The sequence below is a fragment of the Calypte anna genome, chromosome 8 (genome assembly GCF_003957555.1).
Source record: "Calypte anna isolate BGI_N300 chromosome 8, bCalAnn1_v1.p, whole genome shotgun sequence".
Classification (NCBI taxonomy): domain Eukaryota; kingdom Metazoa; phylum Chordata; class Aves; order Apodiformes; family Trochilidae; genus Calypte; species Calypte anna.
In genome coordinates this window covers 2,152,093-2,164,333 of record NC_044254.1, presented here as the reverse complement: position 1 = coordinate 2,164,333, position 12,241 = coordinate 2,152,093, and the positions used below count along the sequence as shown (strand labels likewise).

At 39.9% G+C, this 12,241-nt stretch overlaps 1 protein-coding gene across 6 annotated transcripts in view; it reads right to left on the bottom strand.

The window, feature by feature from the left end:
- The window catches only part of MTA1 (metastasis associated 1), a 75,817-nt gene that overhangs the window by 40,387 nt on the left and 23,189 nt on the right, over positions 1–12,241 (bottom strand). For 3 of the 6 annotated variants that reach the window (XM_030455157.1, XM_030455160.1, XM_030455162.1), the window contains exons 4-7: positions 8,628–8,754; positions 8,383–8,446; positions 2,569–2,686; positions 887–989 (exon numbers count right to left, since the gene is read on the bottom strand). In XM_030455157.1, coding sequence (XP_030311017.1) covers positions 887–989; positions 2,569–2,686; positions 8,383–8,446; positions 8,628–8,754 — 412 coding nt within the window. Of the gene's footprint in view, positions 1–886; positions 993–2,568; positions 2,687–8,382; positions 8,447–8,627; positions 8,755–12,241 lie in introns of all 6 variants that reach the window. The other 3 variants (XM_030455156.1, XM_030455159.1, XM_030455161.1) reach the window with 1 other exon arrangement.

The following is a 12,241-nucleotide window of genomic DNA, read 5'->3' as shown; positions in this document are numbered from 1 at the left end:
ATCATGCAGGAAAGATAAATGCTAAAGCATTAGTTGTCATCAAATAGCCAATTTTGGCCAAAATTCAAAGCAGCCTCCCCCAGCCAGGTTTCCGTGGCAATTCACACTTCCACCTCCTCCCAGCCTCCCAACTCCCCCATCCCCAGCTTTAGCTGAACTGATCCTTCTGTATTATCTAATAATAAACTGGATCTCTCTGCTGATGCCAGACAGAAGTGATTTTTATACTGATCTTTCCAGTGAATCTCATTACAGCACACACCTTCAAGGGGCTGTATCAGCAAACCCAGTGGGGCAGCAGTGAACAGCCAGAAGACCAGTGAAAAAGTTCAAGAACATTTTAAAGAAGAGTTGATCAATAAAGATTGCTTTGGGCTTAAATAAAAGCACCCATTTTCACCATCTGTACAGATTTGCAGGGTCTTACTTTATTGTGCTTCCCCTATTGGAATCTAGGCAATAGAGCATCCATGCTCCATGAAAAACACTTTATCAGATGTCTTAGCAAGCTATCAATGGATGTTAAAATGTTACTGGATTTGAAAAAGGGAGGAAATGGACAGACTAATGAACTGTCAAGAATTTAATCCACTAAGACATCTGCATTCTGGCCAATGTATTTGGAAAACCTGACCAATTACACTCTAATTATTACCTGCCATTTGCTTTTCTGTTATGAAAGTGATTAATGAAGTTGTAAATTTGAGTAACTGTTCCTAAAGCCATGCAGTTCTTAGGAAGGCATGTAAAATATCCATCATTTCAAAGTGCAGCAAGTAAATCAAGCAACCAAAAGTGGCATTCATAATAGTAAGCAAAAAGAGCATAAAATGTGCTTGGCAGAGTTATCATTTACTTGTCTGAAGGAGAGGTAAAATGTTCTTACCGTGCTACCACCAGGAACTGATCAATCTGTTTGTCTACTAGTGGGTTAAAGGCTTCCCAGACTTTTGTTTCAAGTTTTGACTGATCTCTTCCATCATCCTCACCTGCTTGAAAAACAAATGAGAAAGGTTTGGCATAGCTGGTTTAAAATAAAAATACTTTCTAAATTTTTTTTAATCTCACCAGAATTCAATTGCTAATCCACCTCAGCTACTCTGCCAAACAGGCCACTGAAAATCACATTCACCCATTCATTCATCTGTGACAATTTCAGCTTCACAGTGACAGCAACACAGCTCACCAGAATCAGACAATCAGATTTTGAAGAGCTGGTTTTAAAGGATTCACATAATGGGAACAGCACATCCTTCTCCCAACTGGACAGCCTCTCCTCAGCCCCTCCTCCTCCTCCTTCTCCTTTATCTTGCAGCAGTTCCAGGAAAACAGGCACAATTCCAGCTGCTCTGAGCAGGCAAAAAGTAGCTGCTTCAGCTTTGTCAGATGCTTTCTAAGGGGGAAATCATGGCACCTGATTCTCTTGTTTCTATTTTCATGACTCTACACACACCAAAACACCTTGGAAAAATACAGGAGTTACTGAGACTTTTTTCTTTGTTTTTCCCCCTTTTTTCTGCTCCCTTTAAAACATCTGGAGATTATCCTTCTCTGAAGCCCCACACTGGCCTGCTGAAGGAAGAGAATGCCTTTCAAATTAGTTCATCCTCACTTAGGAGACTTGCCCAGCTGCTGGATAAATACCAGTTTCACAGAGAAATTAAACAGGAATCCTAACCAATTTGTTCTAACATGAGCCTAACAGCACCAGCAAAGCTCCTAAGCAAAGCCAGAAGCACCTCATTGCTCCCACATCCTTCCCCATGCAGTTTGGGGAAGGTCCTTCCCACATGGGTGACACCATGGAGCACACCAACAATTCCCTGTGCATTACACAGGTCTCAGAAAAAAAAAAAATAAACTGGATGGCAGCACTCCCAGTTTTTTCACCCACTTTTGGATCTGTGGGATAAGTGCAAAGACAAATCTAAAGTTAGTTTTATTTGGTAGCTACTAAAAATTAGTGCCACTACTCCCTTTTCCTTGGGCCAGGGTCCTTGTGATCCTGCTGCTCCATCCATGACAGAGAGGGGCCAGGCTGAGGTCTCCCAACATGTTCAGGAATAGCAAATTCTTCCTCCTGCCTGTTCTGCAGGTGAGAAATCCAGGCTGGCAGCCAACAGAGCAGATGGAGAGAAGGCTCCAAGGAAAAAGCACCCAGCAATAATGGGCAAGTTGATGAGGAGAAACAGCATTTAATTGGCAATAATTTGGGAGGGGCACTTCTAGGGAAGTGGGGCTTGATTGAAAACACAAAAGGCTTCTCAGATGCAATGGAAGTTTGTGTTTCCCATGGAAATTCTGAAATTGGTTAATAAAAAGGTTGCAAGCTTTGAGACAGCCAATTATTTCAATTTGTTTGAACTTTTACAATTTGGACAAATGCCCACTTAAAGCCTGGTTTGAGACATAACTAATTGTGTGCAGTCACCAACACCTCAAGCCAGCTTTGTACACATGACCTGGCACTGGAAACCTCTACCTTCCACACCTCATGCAAGCCAGGCACATAAAAGTGACCACATGCACCACGGCCTCTTGGCAATTTAAATAAGTTATGGAAATTACCCTCTTTTAGTAAGTCTGTTATGTCTGCCTGGTATCTGTTTCCAACTCGAATCTCTCCTTTATCAGCAAGTAGGGTCTTTTGTTGAGGATCATATACTAGTGAATAAAAGAAGAAATCCTAAAAATGAAACAAGAGCAAAAAAGTAAAGTGTTATTAGCTTTTACTTCCAGCCTTGTGTACATAGCAGCATCTTTTATATTTTAAAATTTTGTTTTACTACCTATAAATAGATTTTTTAAGTGGATGAACAAACAATACTATTTTTTAACCCTATATTAATGCCACCTCCTCTATACTGCAAGTGCAACAGCTCTCCTCAGAAGTGGCCATTCCCTTAACATACACTCTTTGAAGCTGAAGAGAACAAAGTCTGTCTTGCACAAGCAGGGCTCAGGAGGGCAAGGAGATAATTTTTGGTAACATCAGCTGTTTCAGACCATTAAATTGCACCTCCCTATATACCAAAAAAGCATATAGATGCTAGGGACTTACCCAAACAGAAATATTAGTACAAACTCAAGTGTGACTTCAGAGTGTTACAGTTCTACCACAAAATGCTCCAGAGAGACACAAAGCCCCAGACAACCTCTGTGGTCTCTGCTGGACTCCCAGTATGTCAATGGCTCTGGGAGGGGCTCAAACTGGACATGACACTCCAGGAATGGTCTTGCAAGTGATGAGTAGAAGGGAAGAATCTCTGCCCTTCACCTGCCCACTAAATTCTTGTTGTACAGACCAGGATGTGCTTGGGATGCTTTTTGTTTGCTTCCCCATGTTTCCCTCTGCTTGTTACCAGGAGAGGGGCAGCAGATTTAGCAGTGGCAGTAAGTAGCTGCAGGTGGCAATAAATTAGTTTGTTGCTTTTGTTCAAGTAAATGAGAAAAACCCTAAGAAAAGCTGCTTGGCTTCTGCTAGCTGGGCATGTAAAATTAAAGCAAGAACTCACATCAGAATAAGAAAGTCCTGCCAGGGTGGTGAAAGAAAACAGCCACAATTTTAACTCTTTAGAAGTGAAACAAGAAAGTAAGTGAATTTTTCTGCACACATCACAGAGCAGGTATGCTCCTTCAAGGCATAGTGTGGGGTATGGGGTAGAAAGAGAGATCAGGTCCTGAATAATCACAGCCCCTTTGTAACCTCCATCCACACCACAAGGAAAGAGAAATGTTCCCGAACAGAAACACAGGATGTGTCATCTCTGCTTTCTGGCTCATTTTCTCCATCTTTCTGTGCTGATAGCAGGCAACCTGCTTAAATACATCTCATTTCATGCTCACCTCATTTTCCCTTTCCCTATATTTGTATGTGTCAACAGCATGAAACAAAAATCAGGACAAAACCAGCATCAGTTGCAAGCCCTGTTCATCTTCATGAAGAGGGTGCAAAGGAAAAAAGAGTTCCTCAATCTGTCATACAAAGCTCAAAAAAAGGAAGAATCACTTTGAGTTTCTCCAGTAACATGGCAAAAATTCTGGGGATTAGGGCTTCAAAGGTACATACTACATCTGTTTCCCAGCCCTGCACATAACACATACTAATCCAATATTGATGCCATAGGGTTAAGGTCTCCTGTGTTTTCTTTATATGTAAAATGCATCCAGCATCCAATAACAGAATTTAGGAGTGTTAAACACATCAATTCTGTATTTTATGCTCAAACTTTAACAAAAATAAGCTTTTTTTTTTTTTTTCAGGGAAAGATCAGTATTTATAGAAGGGAGGAGAGAAACCAGCAAATAGCCAAACAAGCTAACCAAACCTGCTTTTCTACCCCAAAAATGCTACTGCACAAAAAGGGATCACCTATAAAGCACAGCACAAGAGGCAGGACAATAACTCTCACTGATCTCCAGCAGAACATGCCATTTCCCCACTGGGAAAGCATGAACTCCAAGGGTAAGAACAATCTCATATTATGTCATGATAAAAGCATAAAAGTCACAGAGAACACTTGGCAAAATGCTGTGGCAAAATACCCAGAAAAGGCAACTGGAAGTGCTGGCTGTGCTTGGGTCTGGAGCTGGGGGGGAGATCTGGCAGCATCCTAAATGAGTGATGTTTCTGACAGAGCTGAATCCTCCTCCCACCAGCACCAGGGTCAAACAGCATCCCCCAGCTGACAGAAAGAAGCTTCAGAGTAGCTGAAAACTAATTTATATTATAGCTGTGTAAAGAAACCTGGGTCTCTTGCTCCCTGACACACAGACACACAAAGGTATCACAATATTTTGAGAATGCATTTTGCATAAATTAAACAGAGGGAAAGGTTTTGTCTTGCAAGCTCCCATATTAGAAATAGTGCTTTCTTTGTTCCAGCTCCCAAATACCAAAACTGTGGCACAAAGTATACACAGGGCAACATCAGTGCTCTGCAGGCACATTGCCCAGCAAATATGCAAAGCAAACAGTGTGGGCCCCAAGGAAAGAAAATTCTACAGACTGGTTAACACAGTCTGTCTTGGCCAGGGAGGGGAATTCAGTGAGGGTTTCCTTCCATATTTCAGTGCTGAATGCCCTGCTCCTTCTCTTTACAGATTGCTGCTGTGAAGGTTCTCTAAAAAATAAACTCATCCTTCTCTGCTTGGCTCAGGCTTTCGGTATGGTGTCCACTTCTGTCTCTGATGAAGCAGGTTTAATGAAAGAATTAAAAGCTTGTGGTGTCTTCTCCCCAGTTAGAGCCTCTCAACAAAGAGAAGATGGAAGTTTAGGGGCTGAAGTGTGACTACAAACCAGACTGTAATCCTCAGGGGTAATGCAATTCCCCTACCAGCTTTGTCCACAGAAGCATGAAACTCAGTTCATGCAAAGTAAAGTGAGATTTCTGAAAATATTAATAAATGTCAAGTTTAGGGCAAGTGGGAACTGCAGTTATGGAACACAGCAGATCCTTAATACTCTAAACTGCATGTGAACTCTTGATGGCCACTACATGAATGAGTTTTCAGAAGGCCTTAACAAGGAAAAGTGATGTTCACACCAAAACATGGCTCTTCAAAATCCTCCATGCTCATTTTATCCATCGAAGCTGTGGATGCTGAGTTTGAAGCAGAGAATTAAAAGAAGGGTTTTCTCTTCTAATTTCAGATCCCAGGAAAGCCCCTAACATGTTCAGGAAAATTACAATAACCTGCTAAGAGTTAAAATTAAGCCATGACTTTCTACTTCTCTGAAGTGCTACACATGCCCAAAGCTTCCCTACCCAACCCCTTGAGCTACCTGTACCTCCAGCCAAGAACCAAAACCACCAAGAAACTGCTGAAGAACTGGAAAAAGAAAACAGGCTCCAAGTGGAAGTACAGTACAGAAAGAGTGGTTAGTTCATCAGTTTGCAAACTTACTTTCATGAAGACAGTTTGGGTGAAGTGGGGTGAAATATTCTTTAACTATATAGATTTCACTTGTAGGGGGAGGAACTAAAAGGTATTGAAATGCCAGATGTTTGCCCAGCAGGCAAAACTCACACAGGACTCTGGGGAAACCCTAGCAGAACAGTAAAATATATATATAAAATAGTTTCCTGTAAAATAAGGGAATCTAATGGTTTTGCCACAACTGGCTATGCCCTCCTCACTATCTACGGAAAACTGAGGTTTCCCAGGTTTTTTTTCCCCTCTTTTTTCATCCTTACTTCCAGACCATCCTTACTCACAGACCCAATCTTGTGAGGCACAGTAAAAAAAGTCACCACTTATCCCCCTCTTCAGCCTGCTCTCTGAATGTAATGGCCAATCTTCCCAGTGAAGATGAAAAAGGGTGGAAGGAAGAGATCAGGTAACACAAAAATAATTTTGCTATGCTTACTATCTCCCTAAAAGATTCTGTCTGCATGCTTAACCTACTTTCAAGTCAAGGCAGACAAGTCTTGGGCTGAAAACCTACACTTTTAGTGATCATAACATATAAGAGAACAAATGACAGATTCCCTGGAACTGCTTGGGCTTTATTGACAGAAGTAAAAAAACCCATAAATCTCAAAGCATTTTGAAAGCAAAGAATGGATTAAGAAGGGGCAGGGAAGATAAAAAAAATGTTTAAAAAAGCAGAGAAGAAACTGTTAAAAAGGGTATTATCCAGTACTACCAAATCATCAGGCTACAACTACCTTCTTTTCTTGATCTCTTTACCTTCCACCCAAGAACATTTGTGTTCCTGAGCTTCTAATTTCTTTACCATCTGTCCAAGTCAGTTCACACCACAGCAAAATGCCATGCAAAGTGACAGGACACATTCAGGGAACTCTCTCATTTTGTGAAATCTCTAAGTGCTTGCTTAGTTTTAAAAATAAACCTGCACCACTCCTCTTCCATTTTGAGAGTTCAAGTGGAAGCAGCGAAAGAGAAATGTCTTTCTGTTCCTACATCTGCAAATGAGCTATTGCATGATTAGAAAAAGCCAATTCCCTCCTCTGCCTCAATGTACCCACCCATAACAAATAAAAATAAAATGTTATGGGTGGGTACATATAATAAATAGAATACATAGAATAAAAAAGGTGTTGGGAGCAATGGAGAACAAACACTACTTAGAAGCTGGGTACAAGGAAATCTAAATTGATTTTAGTTTGATTAACTTCTGCTTTCAAACTGGCATATCCTAGGCTGTTAGCTGGTAACAAGCCTTGCTGAATACAAAATCCCTTGTTTGATGCACTGCCATTTGGCAGCCCTGAGCAGCCTCAACATGTTTTTGCTTTCACATTCCAAAGAGAAATGCAACTATTTAATCCTTGTGCTTTGTTTAAAATTCTCTTAAACGAGAGTATCGGATTAAAATTAATCTTATGCTTAAATAAACACTAAAGAAAGCTAAAAGATTAAAGAAAACTACAAAAAAACCCAACAGTTAAAAAGAAAGTCCAACTATAAGAGACTACAGAATGCTCCTTGCAACAAGTGATCTGTTTTCTTCTTGTTTCTTAAAGGCTGGTGATGACTGTGAGCCTACTGCTTTTAATTACAAGATTTCCTCTCTTGTATAACATTTTAAAGTTTTTAGATGCAAATGTAATGCCTGCAGATGTCTTCAAATAATACACTGAAATAGTTTGCTAATCTCCCAAAGTAAAGTTCCCAGATTGTCATATTCCAAGACTGTCTAACCCAGCTGGCAGCCAGAGGTCTAGCCACAATTAAAGGCATTCAAATATAATTGCCATTTTTAAATTCCCAAAATACCTGAAAAGTAAACCTCAAGATTTACATTCTGAGGAGTGATTAACAGCACAAGAGTGCTGTTTCAAGCATTCTGTTTAAGGTAACCTTAAAGAGCCAGGATAGGTAAATTTCTGCAGGACTTAGAAGTTAACAGAGAAAGACTTTTTCAAGGATCTGTGTGGTTGATGACTACAGGTAAGTACTTTGAACAATGAACTCAAAAAAAGAGAATAAAGCTCCTCAGAAATCTGAACTCAGATCAAGCTTAAAACCCAGGAACATAAATCTGTAAAACTTCAGAATAAAGTAAATATAGAGCTTGCTCTCTTCTTCACATTTACTCCATCTCTAACTTCTTCTTTTCTGGGGCATGAGCCTCCAGGTTTGAACTTCCAGGCTGCCAGGTTGATAAGCAAGGAGGGCTCTCTTCACAGGAGAGGCAGCTTGCTGTTGCAAGGGTGTAACCAGCAGCTCTGGAGTCCAGATTCACAAAGTTTTATATCAGAATGAAGCCTAAAGCTTCCCCCTGTCAGTGCCCATCCAGCAAGTGTAGCAAGAGAGAACAACTTTCTTTTTTGGAAAAGTTGTGAAATGCCACCAACCCTGAATTGTGCCAGAATAAAGTGTTCAAGCTTGACAATTCACAAAATGGGTTCATACCTCCCGTTCCAGATATGATTTAAGGGATTCTGTCTCATTTAACAGAGTAACGCTGCATTTGCCTCTAAAAAAAGAGAAATAGGTTTTATGAAAAAATCATTTCAAAGTCTCGTGATTCACAAGATGGCATTGCTGAAGTTGTACACAGCATTTATCCTTACATTGAAAAATACTTCAGTGATAATAACATTAATTTGGGGGTTTTTTTTTTGGAATAAAAAGGGCTGAAAGAAATGAGTCATTACCTAATGTGTGTGGCTGGCAGAGATTCCAACTGGCGGGAGAGAAACAACTCACGATGGCGTAGCTGATGCTTCTGCTTCTCTGGTAAATCAACCATCTCTGGGTTTTCCATCTCTTCTTCCATCTCTCCTAGTTATGAAGAGACAAAAATTGATGATCAAGAAAAGTGCAAGTATTGATTTGGAGCCAGTCAGAATGAGCTGTTCCAAAACTTTTGCTAAAGATACACATAATTTAGGTGAAATCCAACTTTGTCTGAATCCTCACACTTCAGCCAACTGAACAACTGGATAATTAGCATGGATCCATTAAATAATTCATGGGAAGAATTGTTATTTATTCACCACTGGGTTCAAAGCATTCCAGGCACCCTCAGGTCACACTTGTTGAATCTGCCACCACCAGACCAGCTCTCTTGGAGACCATCACTGCTCTCACCATCAGCCTCACTGGAGGCAGTAAAAATGAAATTTTTCCCTTTTATCAGGCATCAGCTACCACAGACCCCTCCTCTTCTTTCTGGGATATAACAGATCCTCCCATTCTGACTTCCAGCAGCTTCTGCAGCAAATGTCCACTAAAAAGGGCAAGTTGTTGAATTCATTTTATTCTCTTCACCTTCACCACGGCCAATAAATCACAGTCACAAGGTTGACTGGGATGGAACAAGGGTCTAAGGCCACCCTTGTAACCACATCACAAAGATTCAGCTCTTGGCAGGACTTCTGCCTTTCAAAATCTTGGCTTTATTCTGCAGTCAGGATCCACCACCTCTGCCTTTGAGCCACCTAATCTCTACCCAATCAGTTTTTTCAATGAATGCCAAGGTAAGTATCTAAAAATCACATCCACACCACTACAGAACTGATCCAGAGCATCTCTAGGCACCTTTCTTGTAGAGAAATCAATTAGTATGTTTTGTGCTCAACAGCAAGTATCCTGTCCATTATAAGTTAAACTTGTAATGCTCCAAGAAAACTACAACATCTCTCCTTGATCAAGGACTGTGAAAAAAAAACAGAATTTTTCCTTGCCTGTGAAATTTGGGCAGCTACTGCATTTCCCAAAACCCTGGGAAAAGTTTCCCAGACTCCAGTAGAATGAGCTGTAAAGTCTCAGCCATTAGCAGTAGAAGTTTAGTTTAAAGGGAGTAATACTCTTAAAAAAAGAGCATCCCTATGCCTGCAGCTTAATCCAACAGTTGTTCCCAAGAAACATTCCTAGTCAGAAACACACACAGGCAGAGTTATGACTGCTGTACCCTTATAAACAGTTAACTAATCCTGTGAGAAGAAAGCAAACAAAAAGGAGAGATCTCCATTTTACAAAACACTAAAATCACATTTAAGTTTTAAATGGGCCACCAAAGAGGGGGACAAAAAATATTTACCCTTCAAGTTCCCCACAACTTATCACTGTTTCACTGTCCTGGAAAAAGACATGAGGTTTATACACACCTTTAAGTAAGCTGCATTAATAACAAAGGAAAAAAACCCAAGCATAATTAAATCAGACTGCAATATACATCTTACACCAGATGAACTGCTAAGCATCCATCTGGATGCACTTTTAGTATTTTAGCATTTTTTTCTTAAGAACTTGAACACAAAATTTACATTTGTGCCACGGATTCATAGTTCTGCATTTTACTTACTGAATTGCATTCTGTTTTATTTGAAAATTAATATTGGGGCTGCTGAGCTAAGCTGTAAATATACCAGCAGCAATCCACAACCAAGTCAGCAAATTCCATGCTAGCCTGCCCAAAAACCAAAGGATGCACAAATGAAAAGGCATCATCTATGCACTAACAAGGTTTTGGAAAATGAGAGCAGTGCACTGTGTAGTGCAGGGAAAAATACTGTGAGGAGCAACCCAAAATACTTAATATCTTCAGTGTATTTCAAAGCCTAGAGCTTTTAAAAACACAGTTAAAAAATATATATATTAATCACTACATAGTAATCAAATCTACAAAGAAAATTAAACCACCCAGCACCACCAAACTAACCCAAGAACTGCATCCCTTCAGCTTGGCTCATCATTCAACTGGGACTTTATTTATTTGTCTAACTTTTAAATAAAATCAGAAAGGTGGGAAGCATGTATTTTCTTATGTCAGCTGCACTAGGCACAATCTTTCAAACTGAAAAGGCATAATTATTTTTTTTTAAAGAGAGACATTTCTGCAGGTAACAAACACAGACATGTAATTCATTAAGACAGAGGCTGGGATACTCTGAGAAGTAACAAAAAAATCTACACAACCACTTAGTACAGAAAAGAAAGAAGCTGGTGGAGGCATCTGGAAGCAAGGGAAGGAGGAGAGGACACAGGGATAGATCCAGCACAAGAACCTCTCTAGCTCACTGAAGTCTTGCAAAAGTGGTTTTGGCAAAAAGAGAAACTAACATCACCTCACTGCCTCTGTGCAGGCAGTAAAAGGCTTTAATCAGACAATAATCAGACTAAAAAACCCCAGCAGGGCTGACCCTGGGGTATCTGCATTTCACCTTTCTATATCAAGCACTCAAGCTCTATGTGAAGCAGGTTTCAACCTTGAGAATGCTGAAAAATAAGGTCCATAGCCTGAAAATATCTAAAGATATATATAAAAAATACATAAGAAATCTTTTCAGAAAGACTTGCTTGCATCCCTTGCACTCCTGCAGAGTAAGTGGCATGGGAATACAGCAGGTAGAGTATATGGGGACTTCAATGCCCTCATAAAGCCTCACTTCAAAATTAATCTCTTGGCTTGGCAGATGTGCTCATGCAGATTTAAAACTAAATATGTAGTCTTAATACAAAGAGCAATGTATCAGCTATCCAGAAGTAGCCAGTGGAATGCTGCAAGGAGCATTTAGATTAAGTCTTATTTTATATTTGATGACAGAATCATTAATAGCACATTAACAAAGCCTGAGGATGACTTCTGTTTGGTTGGACACAAACAGCAAGACTCAAATGGAAGCTAGGATATATGGGGAAAAATAATTAGGGAGAGTAAACACTGAGTTGGCAGGAGAATCCCAAGAGGCAGTCATTGTAATTTAAAGTGACTGGCATGTGAGATGTGAAATTAAACATCAATATTTGCTAGACAGAAGAACAGCAATTTTATATAAATCAGATTGAGCTCTCTACAACAGCAGCAAACCTTTCTCTGCATTCTGGGTGTTGTCTGAGTAGCTACACAGAAGAGTTCAGAAATGTACATAAAGGCAAACAAGATACAGAAACTGGGTGTAGAGAGTTGTTGTCTGCACTAACAAAAGAATTAGTTAGCATGGTGTCACTAACAACAGAATGTTAAGTAAAATAAAAATAACTGTGGTCAAAACACTGTGAAACACAGAGGTATTGACCTGGAGAACAATTCCTTCAGAAGTAAAACTCCTGGGACTGTAAGAGCTCAACTAAGCAGCTTGGAAAGATAATAAAGAAGTGTTGCAAGTGCAGACCAGACTCTTTTTCCCAGGTCCAGTTTCAGCTACTCAATATTAAACCTCAGCTCTATTAATGTTCTCTCCACTGAAAACCAGATGTTGATTCATAGCTATATAACCCCACAGAAAATATGGTGAAAATTTTCAAATAGAAATATCTTACACCT